The sequence below is a fragment of the Cherax quadricarinatus genome, chromosome 30 (assembly GCF_038502225.1).
Source record: "Cherax quadricarinatus isolate ZL_2023a chromosome 30, ASM3850222v1, whole genome shotgun sequence".
NCBI classification, from domain to species: Eukaryota; Metazoa; Arthropoda; class Malacostraca; order Decapoda; family Parastacidae; genus Cherax; species Cherax quadricarinatus.
This window is the reverse complement of record NC_091321.1, coordinates 20666299-20686046: the sequence shown is the minus strand read 5'-3', so window position 1 is coordinate 20686046 and position 19748 is coordinate 20666299. Positions and strand designations below refer to the sequence as shown.

The 19748-nt window shown below is 35.9% G+C and overlaps 1 protein-coding gene across 1 annotated transcript in view; it reads left to right on the top strand.

Annotated features, from left to right (window-relative positions):
• The window catches only part of psidin (phagocyte signaling impaired), a 39360-nt gene that overhangs the window by 8819 nt on the left and 10793 nt on the right, over positions 1 to 19748 (top strand). The window contains exons 5-12 of the mRNA XM_053782081.2: positions 2603 to 2763; positions 3803 to 4032; positions 4352 to 4521; positions 9660 to 9823; positions 13437 to 13630; positions 15690 to 15859; positions 16504 to 16647; positions 18273 to 18406. Of these exons, the coding sequence (XP_053638056.1) occupies positions 2603 to 2763; positions 3803 to 4032; positions 4352 to 4521; positions 9660 to 9823; positions 13437 to 13630; positions 15690 to 15859; positions 16504 to 16647; positions 18273 to 18406 (1367 nt within the window). The remainder of the gene's footprint in view (positions 1 to 2602; positions 2764 to 3802; positions 4033 to 4351; positions 4522 to 9659; positions 9824 to 13436; positions 13631 to 15689; positions 15860 to 16503; positions 16648 to 18272; positions 18407 to 19748) is intronic.

Below are 19748 nucleotides of genomic sequence, written 5' to 3'. Positions count from 1 at the left end.
TGCAGGCGCCATGAGCCAGTCTGGTTTTGTTGATGCTTAAGTGAACACTAACCTGCGCTCTCATTCAAACATTTTACGATTATTTCATTGTGTTTAGTGCTTGTGGGACTGTGAAATAAGCTACAATGGGCCCAAAGAAACTTGCTAGTGGTACCCCTGTGGTAAAGAAAGTGAGAAACACCATAGATGTGAAGAAGGAAATAATACAGAAGTGAAATGATGTCCAAATGTTTGTGGAGAAGTACCACCCTGAGCAAGCCGAAACAAGCCATCTTTGCAACAAGTTCAGTGACAGAACCATGTCCCATTTTAGGGAAATGTTAAAGAGGCACCAGAAACAGAGGACTGTGGACAGTTATTTTGTGAGACAGGGGTCCAGTGACTCTCAAGCTGGTCCTAATGGCATTAAAAGACAGAAGGGAAGTAACCCCAGAGAGGGCTTTGATACCTAAAGTCCTCGTGGAGGAAGATTCTCCTTCCAAACACTAACCCCAACTCCCTCTCTCCTCCTCCCCATCTTCCAGATGCCATCACCAATCTTCAATAAAGGTAAGTAAAATGTTATTTTATATGTTTATTTAAATTTATTAATACATAATTGAACACTATGTTTGTTGTGTGTATGTAAAACTATAATTAATCTCTATAAAATGTATTTTTTTTTTGTGAATATTTTAGGGTTTCTCGAATGGATTAATTTCGTTTCCATTATTTCTTATGGGAAATATTGCTTCGTTTTTCAGACTTTTCGAATTTAGAACTACCTCCTGGAACGGATTAAGTTCGATATTTGAGGTTCCACTCTGTGTGTGTGTGTGTGTGTTTGTTTTAATATATATTTTTTATGAAATGATAGAGAATCTTTTTCCATTGGTAATGACACCAAAAGTAAGAAATTTGATGGAAAACTTATGGAATTACGCTCTTGCGAAGTTAGCGGTCTCGACGATGTATACGCATCAGTGATGTCGCCCACTTTGAGAGCAATTTTCGGCCAATTCCATTGTACCAGTCAACTAGCGCTGTGGTTTAGTGCTTCTTTTTTATTATAATAATAATAAGGCACCAATCGACCAAACTCATAGCTATTTCACTAGGACTCCATTTGTTCTGTCGATTGAGTACAAGAAACCTCCCATTTACTGATCTCAACTACCCAATAAAAGTCAGAAATTGGCAATTTGGCCAATTTCACACAAATTTCAAAAGTTGCCAGTTTCAAAATAGGGTCCAGAATGAACAATGCAGACATTCCTGGCACTAAAATAACATTTTCTCTGTTCATTAGTCACGTCTCCAGGCCCCTCTTATATTACTCTTGCTTTCTATTTTGAATTTTTATTCACACAAAAAAATAGATTTACCATTATGCAGACTACTGCATTATTGTAATAATTGTACAGTATAAATAATGTCAACCCATTCGTGACTGCATATTAGACTGGACACTGACGTCATTTGTTTACTCTTGAATATCAGCAAAAATCAAACATTTCTGCTACTTTGAGCTCAATTTCAAGGTACTTTTCATCATGAAATCAATCAAAATCATCTCTATTTCTGTAATATATCTTCCATTCTGTCGAATGAGACCAAGAAAACGAGAATACAACCATAAGTACCATACGAAAATACACCTCAAAGTCGGTGTTTTAAACCAAAAACGGTTGGATTTTTTTTTTCTAATTATGCACTGCATGCTGCAGGATTTTTTTTATACTGTGCACACTGACCACACAGACCCATTCTCTCACATGTAGATCTACTGGCTTTCTCCCGCTAAATTTGAAACCACTAGAATTTTGGCAAATTAATATGGCACCAACACTGGCTTGTAACCCGTACAAATATGACACCGACAGTGAAAGGGTTACTAAAAACTAAATGTAATAAATGTAAAGTGAAATTTAATGCTTCTCTATTGTTTAACCCTTAAACGGTCCAAACGTATATATACGTTTTTTCAACGTTCGAAAGTATGTAAAAAAATGTACATCATCTTTTTTTTTTTTTACATTTGAAAATGTGTAAAAAAAAATTTATCTACAATTTTTTTTTTTTTTTATATTTGAAAATATGTAAAAAAAAAACATAGATCTACTTTTGGAGCACTACAGATTTGAGCATCGATCTATTTGGACCATTTAAGGGTTAATACTTTTGTTACTTCTTTGTTAACTTAGAGATCGTATCTCTATTTTTTACTGTAATACAGGTTTAGTTTTATAAAGTAATGGTATACATTAGATGGTTTAGAAGCTATTAATAATGTTAGGCTTGTAAGGCAAATATACAAATGCAATTTTCAAGTTAACTGTATTAATCATAAAGTTTTGAGAGATAAGTCATTGATGCTATACAACACTGAAATACAGAGTGATATACAACAAACATTTTAGAAAGGATTACATGTGCAGCAGGATGCATGAAAACTTGTGTATGATACAATAGATTCATAGATCATGTTTTAAATAGGTTGTAAAAATGACTTATCTCTGTTAGCCCTCCCTACCATATTTTTTAAAAGGGAGCTCCTTGGGGTAACATGATGTCAGAGATACATAATAAATAGTTATGCACAAGTGAACTGATCTATTTATAGGGTAAATATGCTGAGGCATTGGCAGTTCTGGACGGGCCTCTCGCCGAGAAGGTGGTACACCAGCCACAGAATTTCTTGGCGCTAAAAAGAGCCACTTATCACTCCAAACTTTGCCAGTGGGAAGCAGCAGCCTCTGTTTATAAGTCTCTCATTAAAGATGAGTAAGTGTTGGACTGAAATAAAGGTTGTGTTTTGTATGTTTAATGTACAGCCTCTCCTCAATCTGTTTCTAAGACCACATCGGTAAACGAATTTGTCGCTAAGTGAGGAGCATACTATAATGGTAGTGGGTTTGTGTTCAACTTTCTTTGATATTATTTTAATGTAACGTTTGCACCATTTATAACATTTCTGGTATATTTTTAAATGTTTATACAGTAGTGTACTGTATATTGTAATAAACAGAATAGAGGAAATCAGCTCTAATATACATTATTTAGGTATGCATACTGGTCAGAGAGCCCGTCATAAGTCCAAGGCGTCGGTAAATGAGTACGTAGCTAAGTGAGAAGAGGCTGTATTTCCTTTCATCTTATATCTTCATTTTTTGTGTGTACACTGTAAACTATGAACAGTCAGATATCTTATGAAACATTTTATTTAATAGATGACAGCTACACTTGCTGCAAAGAATATCTTGAATCACATTTAATAATATTTTAGGTTTTTGCTATAATTTTTTAAATGCAATAGGTGTCTCCCACCAAGGCAAGGGTTACCTGGAAAAGGAGAGAAGCTTTCACCACCATTCACTCAATCACTGTCTTGTCATAAGTGCACTGACATCACGGTTCAGGACTCGAGTCCTGGAGGTGGGAAATATAGTGCCTGCACCCTAAAGGAGGGGTTTGGAGTATTTGCTGTTTGGTGGGACATCTAAAGTGTTGTATCTGCATGCCTCTGGCAAGAGAGTAGTAGTGTGAATGATGGTGAAAGTGTCTCTTTTTCAGGTCACTCTGCCTTGGTGGGAGATGACCAGCATGTTAAAAAAAATATATATATATAATGTCCCAAACTATTTAACTTTAATCTTCTCTATTAAAATTTATACTAATATGAGTTGCATTTATTTTGCCTGAAATAAAATAACTGTGTTCAGGGGTTCAGTATAAGTAGTAAAATGATGACCAATTTATATTTGCAATGTTAATGAAAATATAATTAAAAAATGGAAATTATTAAACATGTTTTCTTTTTCAGGCCTGAAAACTGGCAACACTACGTAGAATATATACGAGCAATGATGAAATTAACAGAAACGGACAGAGGTGAAGAAGACCCTCTTGTGACAGCCTCTACATTTCTCGGAAGTATGAAACAGAAAGCAATTGTAGAAAAGACAAAACATAGAGGGCCTTTTTTAGGTTTACTACAGTTAGCATTAGTGCTACATCAACATGGGATGAGTGACCGTGTTGGTGAATTATGTGGTAAGTCTTTTCCTGTCATAGTTTTTATAAAGGGTATTGCAAAAATCTGTCTTTAAATTTCTCCAGTGGTAAAAGGACATTAAGAATTTAATTAGAGATAGAGATATTTATTTAATTGTATGAAGCTTAATTATTTGTATACATATAAAGAAAATACTGACCACATGTTTTAGGAATGTTGAAAGGCTGGTCAGTTGATACTATTGTTTAAGTAATTTGTGAAGTCTGCTTTTGTTAAGCAACTTTGGATGCAGGAAATTATATCATTTTCAGTAACAGAGAAGAGTACAAGCATTAGATAAGCATTTTACATTTGCAGGTGATCTTGTAGAAATCCTTCATCTGTATATTCAGGGGTATGGGGATAAAATGTGTTGCTATGGTGACATCATCAACTTCCTTCCACTTGTGCCAAAGGACCAGATCTGTCTCTTCCTCAAACAAATTAAGGAAATTGTGCAACTCAGTGAAGAAGGTATTCCAGTTAATGTAAGTATGCATGAAGGAGAATGCTCTGCATATACAAATTCAGTATAGTTAATACATGCATTTTCTTGCTTGTACAATGTGTGTCTTGCGGCATTATTACTTTAGGAATCTTTCTTTCTTTCAACACACCGGCCGTATCCCACCGAGGCAGGGTGGCCCATAAAGAAAAACAAAAGTTTCTCTTTTTAAATTTAGTAACTTATACGGGAGAAGGAGTTACTAGCCCCTTGCTCCCGGCATTTTAGTCGCCTCTTACAACACGCATGGCTTACGGAGGAAGAATTCTGTTCCACTTCCCCGTGGAGATAAGAGGAAATAAACAAGAACAAGAACTAGAAAGAAAATAGAAGAAAACCCAGAGGGGTGTGTATATATATGCTTGTATATGTATGTGTAGTGTGACCTAAGTGTAAGTAGAAGTAGCAAGACATACCTGAAATCTTGCATGTTTATGAGACAGACAAAAGACACCAGGAATCCTACCATAATGTAAAACAATTACAGGCTTTCGTTTTACACTCACTTGGCAGGACGGTAGTACCTCCCTAGGCAGTTGCTGTCTACCAACCTACTACCTAGGTACTTTAGGGATATTCTTTATAATGTTAACATTTTTTGTTTTTTTCAACAAGTCGGCCGTCTCCCACCGAGGCAGGGTGACCCAAAAAAGAAAGAAAATCCCCAAAAAGGAAATACTTTCATCATCATTCAACACTTTCACCACACTCACACATTATCACTGTTTTTGCAGAGGTGTTCAGAATACAACAGTTTAGAAGCATACACATATAAAGATACACAACATATCCCTCCAAACTGCCAATATCCCAAACCAATGTTAACATGTTTATTTTATTTAAAATTTGTCACTGTTTTTTGGACTGTATTTAGAGAAGGCCTTTTCAAGTTGACTCTTTGCTTAAAAGAGCAATGTTATTAAAATGGTGTAATAATTATTTTGTTACATGAAAAAATAGTATAGAGAATATGGTCCATTTTTTTAACTCATTGGCTATATCCCATCAAGGCCAGGTGATCCAAGGAAGAAAACACTCGTCCACAGTAGTCAATAAACTTAGTTTTTTTGTCCATTTATAGCTCAAGGTGTAGAGCTAAACTTATAGTGTCTCATTGTCGGTATTTAGTGTAATATTTTTTTTTCTTCCAGTGGTTGCGGTACTTGCTACCTCTTGTATATCATTGCATTGTTCTGCCACTTTGTGAAGAATTTTCTAGTATTCTTTCAGTGTCTCTTCTCCTCTAGTTTGTAAATACTAAGGCTTCTTGATCTTAGATAATCTTTGTTTCCTACTCTTTTTATGTTGTTGCATATAGAGGTTATGTCTTCTCTTTAACTCTGTCTGCCAGGAGGATTTTTTTTTTTAACACAACTGTCTCCCACCTAGGGTGGGAGAAACACTTTCATCATCATTCACTCCATAACTGTTTTGCCAGAGGTGTGCCTACACTGCAGTTAAAAAACTGCAACATATCAACACCCCTTAATTCTTATCCCCCTTTTTTTTTTCTTTTCTTTTTAGTAGCTTGGAGACCTATTTTGAACTTTTTCTAGCTTGCCAACATGCAGCCCCTTGACTGTCATAACCCACATGTGGTCGTCCCCCTCAACTGTTACAACCCTTCATTTTAGCACCCGTCACCACCACCACCATTGGTTTCACAGTCTGCACATAAGAGAGTATAATACCCTCTTCCCCCTTATTTATTGTGCTTTTCTCATACAATATTTGAGAAAACAATCCAGTTTCAATACAGTGAAATACAGCTATACACCATTAACATTTGTATATGAATTAGAATGATTTTTCTTTCATAAGTTTATATTCCCACCTTGCATCCCTCTGGACAGGAATATATGAAAGAACCACAGACATCCATTAAATATACAGATAAACCAATAGGATCCTAGAGTGACTTATCACAACATACAAATAAACATGTGAAAAACTGAATTTCACTGCACTCTTTCATATTTCCCTTTTTTTTTTTTTTTGGTTTAAATTGATAAACTCTTTTCTTTCCACAGATTCCTCAACACTCCTGCAACTTTCTTTCCCTCATCTATTCTGTGATTTACCTCATCCTTCATAGACCCATCTGCTGATACATCCACACCCAAGTATGTACATTCACTACCTTCATGCTTCTTCCAGTCTCACCACCAGTTTCTCATTCATTATGCTTCTACATTTTTCTCTTCCCCTCGTTCTTAACTGAATTTTTTGTTTAAAGCACACCAGCTTCCATAGTCTTTCTAACTATTTTAATAGCACTGTTATCAGGAAACACCAATTGTGATATTTCTCACTTTATAGAAGATTTTTTATCCTCTAAGACAAAACTCTTTATCACTCTAGCTTTCACCTCCTTTACAACCCATCTTTTTTTTTTGCTTAACATACTAACTCTCCTGCTGAGATAGGGCAACCCCAAAAATGAAGAAATTCCTTCACTGTCATTCCAGTCTATAAACACATTAATCTTCCACATCTACATCCATGTCTTAGATTCACTCTTAATGGAAAATATATCCCTTGTGTTTACTTATGCCTTACTCTTCTCTCCAAAATTAAGTTAATATAGGAATTTTTCATAACACAAGTCATGTTTTTTTCCCACAGATTTCACTTATATAAGTTGGGATACATTCCAGAGAAAATAATTTTGGCTAAAATGTTCAGAACAGTATACTATTATAACGTCTAAACCAGCTGTTGTGCTGTCCAGATGGTGTTGCTCCTCACATGCTAAGAAGCGGGCTTCAGAATTTGCATCTAGAGTGATGTTTGTCTGTTTTGATTGCTATCCTCATTTTTTTTCTCTCATTGGTAGCACACACTGTAGTTCAGCCTGTTCTGAAGGTAACATCTCAATATTTCTACTATCCTTTTGACTTCACATCTGTGATCCTAATCTGTTCTTGAGGTAATTTGATAATTATAACTAGCATGAATTCTTTGGGGCCCATTTTACTTGTGACCTCTCATAATTCCTTCATGTTTGATTAACATTGCCTTGAGATTTTGTGTTAATCTTTTGCCACAGCATTGTAATATTTCAGAAGTTTTTGACTTTCTACCATCTTTCTGCAAACTAATTTTGAATTTTCTCTCCAGTGTCCTGTACAATATCAGTCTCTGTTGTTGTAGATGGTTTTGCATGATACCCTTCCTACCTTATTTTATTATTATTTATTAAAGGTTTTCACAGTACAGTTAATGCTATCCATTCATATGCTAATGACTCCACTTTGCACTGTCTTCATACTTCACTCATTAGCCATCTTCTGCAGCTCTCACCAAATTCATAGTGCAGTCTTATTTTCTTATTTTTAATTTTAATACAGTAAATTGTAAATTGGCCAAATTCAATTCTACTGAAACTTATTTTTTTTTCCTATCACAAACACTTGCAGACTACAAATTTTACTCCAAGAATTTTTATCTCTAACCTCAATATATTACATTCTTCTATACTGTTACTTAATTTTATTCTGTAAACATCACATTTCTGCAATTGTCAAGAGCACCTCCAAAGAGTTGGGAATTCTTTTGCAGTACAAAATATATTTTACTCTACTGTTTTTCATATTTCAGCTCTACAACAGTCTCAGTCACCTTCTACCTGGTTCCTTGGTGAAATTCAGAGAAAAACCTATTCGTCTCTTCAGTGCACTTGACTTCACATCAAATCTTGAATCATTGGGTTTCAGCAACAAAGTTGCATCTCGTTTTTCTCCTCTTCCTCCTCTTGTGCACTTATGTAATGCTGTACTACTGCAGCAGTCTCTTCTCTGTCTCTATTATTAATTCAAGACCAGATGATACTCTATCATTAAAGAACAAAAAGGCACAATATCATGACTGGAATAATACACAAATAACCTGCACATAGGAGAGAGGGTAGTTTACAATGACATTTCAGTCCAGCTTGGACCATTTACAAAATGTGACTTTGTTAATGGTCCACTTTGGACCAAAATGTCGTTGTCAGTTCCTCTCTCCTATGTACGGGTTATTTGTGTATAGTCTGTCATTAATACTGTACTAGCACAACAGTCTCTTCTCAGTCTTGTTATTAATTCAAGACTAGATGTAAGTCTTGTCATTTTTTTCATTTTATAGCCATTGTGTAGAATGAAATCAATTTTTTTCCCTTGGCAGCTTTGATCTTCAGTTCTTCAAGAGTCACCTTGAGAGTCATCTTCTTGACAATGCCTGATATTCTATAAATAATTTTCAGTTTGCTAAGCATTAGCAAGTAGACACATTTGCCTTTGCTGTGGCCTAATATGAAAAATATACCATACACAGAAGTGAGAATGATCTATTTTAATGTGTGTCAATCCCTTTGAATGATAATCACTTTAATATGCTGTAAATTTTCAGTGTTTGAATTGTATGCTAAGGAGTAGCAAGAGTGTAGAAAAGTATAATTTTTTATGCAGCAAATGTGTATTTAGAAAACTAAATACAGTAATAAAAGAAAGAATTTTGTACAGTTTTGCAGACAGACCTTGCATAACATAATTTTAGGTGGAGCATTTTTATTAGAATGTGGCTTCAGTCTGTGGGAAAAAATTGAATCTGTGTTGGTTCTCACTCATAAAATTCCTCCTCTATGCTGTAAAGTGGAATAAAAAATTAAAACCAGGCTGGATCCCATGTGGAAAATTCCCCTCTTCACGGTAAGCATATACTGGGTGATGGTTGAAGGTGTTAGGCGATGATAGTGCTGGTATGTGATCATAGGTAATGGGGCTGGTAGGCCGTAAGTGACAATGGAGGGTGTTGTTCAGTGGTGATAGTGCTGGTAGGTAATGATAGATGGTGGTGTTAGGTTAGCAAGTAACCACATTTGCAGTGTAAAGTATCAAGAACTATTATTTTTAATGAAATAAACACTTAAAAATTATGGCTTTGTTGGAGGTGTTGTGTACATAGCCCTGTTTTTTCAAGTATATATTTTATATATATGACATAGTGAAATTTTACATAAAGCACCAATTTCAGGAACACAGCTGCATCCTTATGTGAGATCTTACTGTAATGCAATTCAGTTTTAGAATATATCTTTATTATGAGCACTTTCCTTACCATATTATTTTTCTTTAACAGGTTGAAGCTATCTATCGCAATCTATGTTGGTCGCACCTTAGAAGAGCCTTAGGAGAGCAGGAAACTCTAACTCCGCAACAGCATATGGAGTTCTCGGATACACTTGTAAATTTATATAAAGAAACGTTACACCTCTCCTCACACATGGCTGACACAGATATCAGGTCAGTGAAAACTTGTTGCTATTAGCAATTTGTGCATCACTGTTATAATTCTGAATCAGTTGTCTGGAAGTTGTGGGCCAGGTGACCAATCATTTAAAATTTTTGAGTGCAACAAGTTACTAAGTAAGTTTGTATTGGACAATATTTTACTAAACGTGTTGAATATATATAATCAACTTGAGCACTAAACCCATAAGGGTCATACTGCACTGCAGGTAGGTATTTAATTTAGTTTACCTATAGAGAAGCACACTGTGCAAACTCACATCAGACCAAGAGAGATACAGTGGTACCTCGGGATATGAACTTATTTCGTTTTAGAAGGCTGTTCGAGTGCTGATACCGAACAAATTTGTTCCCATAAGGAATAGTGTAAATTAGATTAATCTGTTTCAGACCCCCAAAGATACACTTACAAAAGCACTGACATAAATACACTTATGTAATTGTTCACGTTTTGAGCTGTTCGTATCCTGAGGTACCATTCTATATATGGCAGGAATGTGTTGTACGTACTTTAAAAAAAAATTAGATAAGATAAAAAAAAGTAAAAAAAAAAAAAACTGCAAAATGGCTTTCTCAGCTAAAAAAAAATTACAAGTTTTAAAAAAAAAAAAGCTGAAAGCATTTGATATACCCTCACTGATTGGGTGGAGGAAAAGAGGAGGCACAATAACCTCACAAAAGATTACAAAATATGTGACAGTATTGATAAGAAGATTTACTACCACCATTAATAAGTAGAACAAGTAGTGACAAATATTTATTGAGAGATTAAGAGATAACAAAAGGATTTGAGAATGTTCTTCATTAATAAAAAGGTAGAAAAGTGTATTACATTACAAAAGAAGATAGTAAGTGTTGAAGCCATTGGGAACTTTAAAAATACTTATAATAAATGCAGATGACAGGACACCACTACTATTACCATAGCTTGCTCTTGTATCTATATACACAGCAGGTTATCAAAAATTGGTAAAATCATTTAATGCTGTATTTATCATCCAAAACAGACTAAAGTGCAGTTACAGGAGAAAAGTTATCCACATAGTGTCTCATCTTGTATGTTTAATTTTCATGTAATTTATTGAAGTTTCCAGTTGTAGCATCTGTATCCAGTTTTATCTAAGTCTAAAAACTGTCATATAGAAATATAGTGACTGCTTGGTTATTTGTTATGAAGGAGGCTGAGCTGTGCTTGAATAAGCAGACATTTGGTTAAGGGTCCTGGAGGCCCATTTAAATTATGTCTTAAACTCGTTAACACTATTTATTCACTCCTTTCGTTACTGATTTTTTGTGGGGGCCAGCTCATCCTGGATACCCCTACTTCACTCTGAGCGCAGTTGTCAACCAGTACACAAGAGTGATCATAAAGTCTGTGGGTCAAGCATAGCAGATAACCAGCCACCACAGAAATACTAGAAGAGCAAAAAGGACTGTCCTGTTAAAAATTGTAGAGGCAGACACTAGTCTTTCAGGGGCATAAGGAAAAAAAGTGCTGGCAGAGAAAGAACTAACCAAAGAAAGTGTAAGTTGGTGTTGGCACTACAGCATGAGGATGACAACTGGAGCTCCAAGCAAAGTAGGGATGTCCACATGGCTCAGGCCACCACAACAAATAAGTCAGTGACATGCATACAGAGGAAACGGAAACCTATAGTGAGTGCAAGTACATGATAGGCCTTACTGGAACCAAAAGACACGAGTAATTGTGAATGAATGTATGACATGCTCCAAGTGAATCCCTAGGGCCTTACCTCATAATTATTTAAAACACATTTTCACCTAACATGTGAACCCAGCTCTTAAAAAGGTTTTATTTTTTAAATATCTCTTGAATCACATTATTATTGTTGACTTTTTATAAGAAAGTTGAGGTATGCTAAATTGATTTGTTTTATTTCCAGAATAATCCTTTGGCTAGTTTAGCTTTGAAAATTTTGCCTCACAGTTGAGCTCAGTGTTTTCAAGGCCATATTTCTATAATGAGTAAATGTGACAGCATGTTACTGACTGCCGTGAATTAGTTTTTTATTTGTGTTGGAATACATAATATATCCTCTTTCATGAAAGCTGTGTGCATTAGTCTATATTAATCAACATAAATTATGAAATTACACAAATAACCCGCACATAGAAATGAGGAGCTTACGACGATGTTTCGGTCCTACTTGGACCATTTACAAAGTCACACTAACAAAAAGGAAAGAAGGAGGGAGTATATATAGGCCAGCAGACAGGGACAGGACAAGAGAGGTAATAGTGGAGGTAGGAGTAGTAGTAATAGTGGAGTCAAAGAAAGAGGAGCACTGCAAGGGAGCTAGGAGCCCACAGAGAGTAGGAGCAAGAACACAGAGGGGAGGGGAATAATAATAATAAAGGATAAATACCCAAGGCAGAAGAAAGAAAACCCAAAGGAGAAAGAGGAACGGGGAAGAGGGAAAAAAAAATCAGGTTAAGTCATGGGTGTTCTGATGTTTGGAGCATTTTACAATGTAGTGGGAAAGGAAGGCATCTACAGAGACAAAGCCACACTAAGATTCATACAAGGAAAGTTGTGTATAAGGGAGGATTCAACCAGACGGCGACTGTGAAAGTTGGAAGTAGGGTAGACAGTTTTAGCAGAAGACCAGTCAATAGGATGACTGTGATCTCTGACATGACAGAAAAGAGCATTGTTGGTGTCAGCAAGCCCAACACTACTTTTGTGCTTCCTAAATCTGTCAGAAAGAGATCGGCCAGTTTCTCCAAAGTACTACAGAGGACAGGAGGAACAAGTAGACTCCAGGAGCATCTATAGAGGGAGGAGAGGTATGAACTAGATTAGTGTGAAGAGTGTTAGTCTTGTGAAGAGTAAGTTTGATGTCTAAGGAACAGAGAGAGTTGTTGAGATTAGAAAGACTGGAAGTGTAAGGAAGGCAGAGGACAGGAGAGTTCCCAGGAGTAGAGAGTTTGGGAGAGAAGAAAGTCCATTTAGCATGTGAGAAGGCATAGTCTATGAAATGGGAAGGGTAGCCAAGACGGGAAAATGAATTATGAAGAGTGCAAATTTCTGATTCAAGGAACTGAGGATCACAAATGCGGAGAGCACGGAGAAACAGGGAGATAAGAACACTTTTCTTAACAGAGGATGCATGATAAGAAAAGTAGTGAATGTTCATGCCTTTTTTTGTTAATTATGAAATTAAATAGGTATTCTTGAAAAATATGACAAATTGATGTCATAAAGTTGCACCTTATCTCAGAGGCAATAATGTTCATAATAAATAAATGAGACTTACTAGTAAGAAAATCTTCTAATAAGAAAGGTTTCAATTTTTGGTGATTACTCGTCTTTCATATATTTAAAATACACTTTAGAGTTTCGTGAATGACAATAATTGATTGAACATAAACTTTTATTTTTTGTTGGGCTCACTAAACATTTTATTTGTTGATTAAGATTTCTGGTATTGTAAATGTTAGTGATATACTGTACATATTCCTGTACGACCATATCCTTTCTCGCATAGATATTCTCCTAGGTGTAAAATTAAACATTTGAGTTTTGGCAAAATATATCACTCCTATGAATAGTAACAAATTAAATTATTTCTATTTTTTTCTGTAGACCAGGTGATGCATATTTAATCCTGGCAACACACAGTTACCTTAAGGCAGTGTCAAAGTGCGATGGAACAAACAGCGACATCGACCCCAGACACTTGATCCTAAAAGTTGCTACCATCTTGGAGCATGGCATAGACATTTCTAAAGCCAACTTCCAGTTAAAATTGCTACTTATTAAAGTATATAATATGCTTGGTAAGTGATAATGCAGATTGTTGTGCCCCTTGTATGTGTATTAAGTTGAACTTATCTTTTTACTTCATTAAACTTGCTTCCTCTCTAGATAAAAAGGTTTCCCCTGCTATTGTTTAGTTTTAGTTGATTGTTCAAATCTTTATAAATACTGTAATTCTTCATCTCACACCTTTTTTCTTCATCAGTTCAATGGTTTACCTCATCTTTCATATATCCACCTGTCAACATATCCACACCCAAATATCTGAATGCATTTACCTCTTCCATGATACCTCCCTCCAGTCTGATATTCAGTCTTTTATTTCAACATTATTATTTTTAATATTGATATTACTGTATTATCATTCTTTATGGGAAAGTGGAGAAGAATCCTTCCTTCATAAACCATGCATGTTGTAAGAGGCGACTAAAATGCCATGAGCAAGGGGCTAGTAACCCCTTCTCCAGTATAAATTACTAGATGTAAAAAGAAGAAAAACCTATGTTTTTTCTTTTTCCAGTCACCCTGTGTCAGTGGGAGACGGCCAGTGTCTTAAAAAATCATTATTTTTTTTTTTTATTCCTTTCACTGTTGAGACTCCTGCTCCCAAACTTGTTCTCACTGTTGAAGAATTTAAAAAAATATATATTTTTTTTTTCTTATGAAATGATAGATAATCTTTCCCCAATGGTAATGACACCAAAAGCACGAAATTTGATGGAAAGCTTCTGCGATTTTGCCCACTTTGAGCCCTATTTTTGACCAATTCCATTGTTCCAGTTGACCAAACTCGCAGCTCTTTTCCTAGAACTTCTTTTGTTCTATCATTTGAGTACAAGAAACCGCCCATTTACCGATTCCAACTACCCAATAAAGTGATCAGAAATTGGTAATTTAGCCAATTTCATACACAATTCAAGGAAGGCCAATTTCAAAATAGGGTCCAGAATTAACAATGCAAACATTCCTAGCACTAAAATAACATTTTCTCTCTTCATTAGTCCTGCTTGTTTTCCATTTTGAATTTTTATTCACACAAAAAAATAGAAGATTTACTGTTATGCAGGCTACTGCATTATTGTAAAAATGGTATAAATAATATTAGTGCATTTGTGAAAGCATGTTAGATCCACCAGTTGACATGTATTGGATGCATGACATGATTTGTTTAATCTTGAACATTGGCAAAATTCAAACATTTCTGCTACTTTTAGTCCATAAACCATTCAAAATCATCTTTAGTTCTGTAATATGTCTTCCACTCTATCAAATGAGACCAAGAAACCGAGAATGCAACCATAAATATCATATGAAAATGCTCTGCAAAGTCGCTGTTTTAAACTAAAAACACGGTCAGAGTTTTTTTTTTTCTCATGTACTGCATGCTGCAGGATTTTTTTTTATACTGCACACACTGACCACTCAGACCCATTCTCTCATATGTAGGCCTACTTACTTTCTCCCACAAGATTTGAAGCCACTACAATTTTGGTGTACTATTACAGGACTGACACTGGCTTGCAAGCCGTAATATTACGGGACTGAGAATGAAAGGGTTAAACGCAGTGGCTGTCTCCCACTACAGCAGGGTAACCCAAAGAAGACAGCACATTCTAACTCCAACATCCCAATCCTTCCTTCAGAATGCTTTCCCCATCTATAGGACTCCAGTCTACCTAAACAGTTTCTCTGAATCTCTATTCTCCTTTCACCTCTTCACCTGACTGTCTTCTGCCTTTCTTCTCCCCTCTTCACCTGACAGTCTTCTGGTTTCCTTCTGACCCAGTCCAGTTGATTCATCAGGAAGTCATTCCCAACATGGGTCTTTTCCAGATGGAGACTTGTCTTATTTTGCTCGTTACCTCTTCACCAACTTGTCTTCTGGCTTTCCTCCTCACCTCTTCACTGACTTGTCTTCTGGGTTTCTTCTCACTTCTTCACCTAATCTCTCTCTGCTGTCTTTCTTCATTATGTGTGTCTACTGTAACTTATTATAGTCCAGAATGGACCAAAACTTTTTCTAAAATTTCTCCTCTGAATTTAGTTTAATAACGAATATGTTTCCAATTTGTTCTCTAGGTGCCACAGACGCCTCTCAAACAGTTTATGAAAAATGCGATTTAAAACACATCCAGTTGGACACTCTGGGTCACATTCTAGCTCTGCAGGCCCTCGACTCTGCCAACTATACAGTTGCTGCAGAAATCTTCTCCTCTACGCTCAAGTTCTTCATGGCCAACTACAAAGATGTGAGCTCAAATTGTACTTGTATATAAAATTCATTTTTTAAATGATAACCTTTGTTGCTGTGGTCAAAAGCTACATAGTACAGTGCATATATTCACTTAGTGCTATTGAGTTTATACAGTACAATGGTACCTCGAGTACCGGCCGAAATTCGTTCCAGAAGGCTGTTCAAGTGCTGTTACCGAACAAATTTGTTCCCATGAGGAATAATGTAAATTAGATTAGTCCATTTCAGACCCCCAAAAATACACTTTCAAAAGCACTTACAGAAATACACTTGCATAATTGTTCGAGTTGGGAGCTGTTCGAAATTCAAGGTACCACTGTATATACATACATACATGTTAGTAGAGTATCTGAAAGTATCTGAATTTTGATTTGGAAAATCTTATTTGTAGGTTCTTTGTTAAAATAGGAGAGAGGTGTATCTTCTTGAATTTTTTGCACTGCTTTCAGTTTTTTAATCATTCAGACCCCTATCCTCCCCAAATGCATTTTTCTGAATAAGAAAGATTCCCTATTACTGAAATTATGTAATGTTGTATATAATTAAATTGTGTAATGTTTCATATAATTAAAACAAAAAATGCTGGATCTTATTCCTTTCAGTTTTTCTAAATTTTTTTTTTTTTTACTTTATTTTCAGACCTCAGATCCACTAATATCTTCATATAAATATGGATCACTGACTAGAATTCCTGAGTTTGTGGAATTCAGAGAAAGATTAAATAATTCCCTCCATTTTGCCACAGTGACCGCTGAGCAGATGCTGATGGAGCTAACTCTGGAAGTGAGTACTACTATAGTTAAGGTTTTACTTAATGCATCTAGTGCTATAGTACATGCCTACGTCTCACTTAAAACTGCAATCAACATACTGTCCCATCACTTAATGTTTTCTTGCTCTGTTTTGGATGCCTTCCTATTGCCTGCAACTCTAGAATCACTTAATGTATCTAGCTCTGCTTTGGATGCGTAAATACCATTTGCAACCAAAGAATCATATTATTTTTTTTATCAAATCACAAAATGTTAGGTAAACCTGATACGAGCAACTACAGACATTACAGCCATATTTTCCTTGCCAGTGGCACTGTCAAGCAATACAAATGATACAAGGACATAACTCCTGGTGAGTGAAACTTGGCTATAATAAATCCCTTTGGTAGTTTTTGGGTTTATTTGCCTAACATTTTGTTGATAAACAAATAATCCGCTCATAAAAGAGAGAAGCATACGACGACGTTTTTGTCCGACTTGGACCATTTACAAAGTGTGACTTTGTAAATGGTCCAAGTCGGACTGAAACGTCGTCGTAAGCTTCTCTCTTTTATGTGCGGGTTATTTGTGTATCGTTCCAGTCACGGTATTGTGCCTTTTTTTGTTATTTTGTTGATAATTTTACCAGTGATTATATAAATCTTGTAACATATTTATTTCTGTTGTGGATGCCTACCTGACACTTATTACTTAAGAATCAATCTTCTTTAGAATAATCAATACATCTGGCTCTGTTTTGGATGCTTAAATGCCACCTTCTGTCAAATCACTTAATACATTTAGCACTGTTTTTGATGCCTACCTGCCATTTATACTAAGATGGTTTAGGGATGTTGAGGGATAGGATCATGAAGAGGGTGTATAAATCCATGGTCCCCTCAAGGAAGGCTCCTTGAAACTAGTGAGGGGCTCTTGATTTTAGGGAATTGGATCTGTGCCCCAGTTCCCTGAATTAAACTTGAATACCTTCCACATTCCCCCCACAGGTGCTGTGTAAACCTATGGGTTTAGCACTTCCCCCTTGAGTATAATAATAAATCTAGGGTGAAAGGTAAAAGGGGTAGGGGGTCATTTCAGGAATGGTTGAAGGAGGGGGTAAAGGAGGCTTTGAGTGTTAAGGGTTTGAGCATCCAGCAGGCTCATATTAGGATGTTAGATCACTGTGTGTAGAGAAATGGTTTTTAATGAATGTAATGTTGGAGTGTGAGCAAGGTATGAAGGTATTCAGGGAAATCAGTTTGCCAGACTTTAATCCTAGAGGTGGGAAGGGCAGTGCCTGCACTCTGAAGGAGAGATGAGGATGTTACAACTTGCAGGGTCATCTAAATTGTGATGTCAGCACACTTTTGGCATGACAGCATTTAAATGAACAATGATAAAAGTGTTTCATTTTTATGGGTCAGTCGACCTTGTTGGAAGATGTATGATGAGTTAAAAAAAATACACTATGTTGACTCTTAAATCTTATTAGAAGTAAGATATGAATGAAAATATTAGTGAGATAGAAATCTTAATGATGGTAATATTTAATAACAGCATAGCTTATATAACTATAATAAAGAAAATATTGACAATAGCACTTACTAGACAGTGTTATTGTCAAAATATAGTAAAAACAACAATTTTTTTTGTCAGATAAGTTCTCACAGTCAGTTGGTTGAAGCACTGCAACAAATGGACATTGACCCAGCAACCGACAAGACCAACTGGGAGGAGTTACGTGACAATCGTGACTTGCGAGTCATGAACACCTGGGAGCCACTCAACAAGTGAGACACTATAAAATGTCATGTTGTTTTATTAATTTACCATAGTGAGACTTGCACAAGTTTAATTTGATAATGTTTGATATCCTCTCATCTGATTTTAGTGTCCAGTTGTCATATGCAAAATTAAATTAGCATATTTCCATGGAGAAGTGAAAAAGAATTCTTCCTCTGTAAGCCATGCGTGTCATAAGAGGCAACCAGAATGCCAGGAGCAAGGAGCTAGTAACCCCCTTTCCTGTATAAATTATTAAATTTAAAAAGAAAAACTTTCATTTTTCTTTTTAGGTCACCCTGCCTTGGTGGGATATGGCTGGTGTATTAAAAGAAAAATATTTACTGGTTTTCTTATAAAATGTCTGCACTATCTCTTATTTATGTTTGGACTAATAATCTTTTCTCCTGTCTGCCTTGCTCCTTTCCCTTATCTTTTCTCTCCATTTTCTTTGTGTTTGCTATAAAAGACCACATCATGTCCATATTAGCAATGACATTAATCACTTCAAGACAAAAATAAGGTGCAGCTAGCAAGTAAAGCTGTAAAAAAGCTGGAGAATGACTTTTGTTTTGTTGATGTAATGCTGCAGTATGAGTGAGCAGTGTACAGTAGTGATCCTGTTAAGTGTCCAGCTTGTGTTCCAGACTTTAAATGTAAAAGATGAATTTTTAATATAATCTGTGACTAGAATTTGTATAAATGTGCCTATAGCTTTTGTCTGAATGTTTGTGAGATAGGCAGAACACAGTAAACCAGGGACTACCTTTGATTACTGCATAGACAAGCTTGCAGACCTCTTTTACCTATATCATCATGCAGCCCCTGATCAGCACATTATTATTAACACACTGGCCGTCTCCCACTGAGGCAGGGTGACCTGAAAAAGAAGAAACGTGCTCACCATCACTCACTCTATCACCGTCTTGCCAAAGGCACGTTGATATTATAGCTCAGATGCCCCTCCAAATTACAGTATCCCCGTCCATTCTTCTGCGTATGGGTACTGTACTTCTGACCTCAAATTCAACAAACATGTTTCCTTGAATCCCTTCGTAAGTGTTACTGCTGCTCACACTCCAACAGCATATCATACTAGTGCCTCCTCCAGTATTTTTTTTATTTAAAGGAAGCGAAGTAAAAGATTGTGTTATTCTTGAGGAACCAAATGGAAAAGTAGATCCCTGTTTTCAGAATATTAAAGGAAATGCAGGCATGGAGGCTTTCATGTTGCTGATTGACTAAAACATATGTTGTGTGTTGATAAAAAAATAATGTATGACACAGAGTGGTATGCTGTTTCTAAGGATTATTGTATTGCTCATATTGATAGTTATTTCACCTTTATAG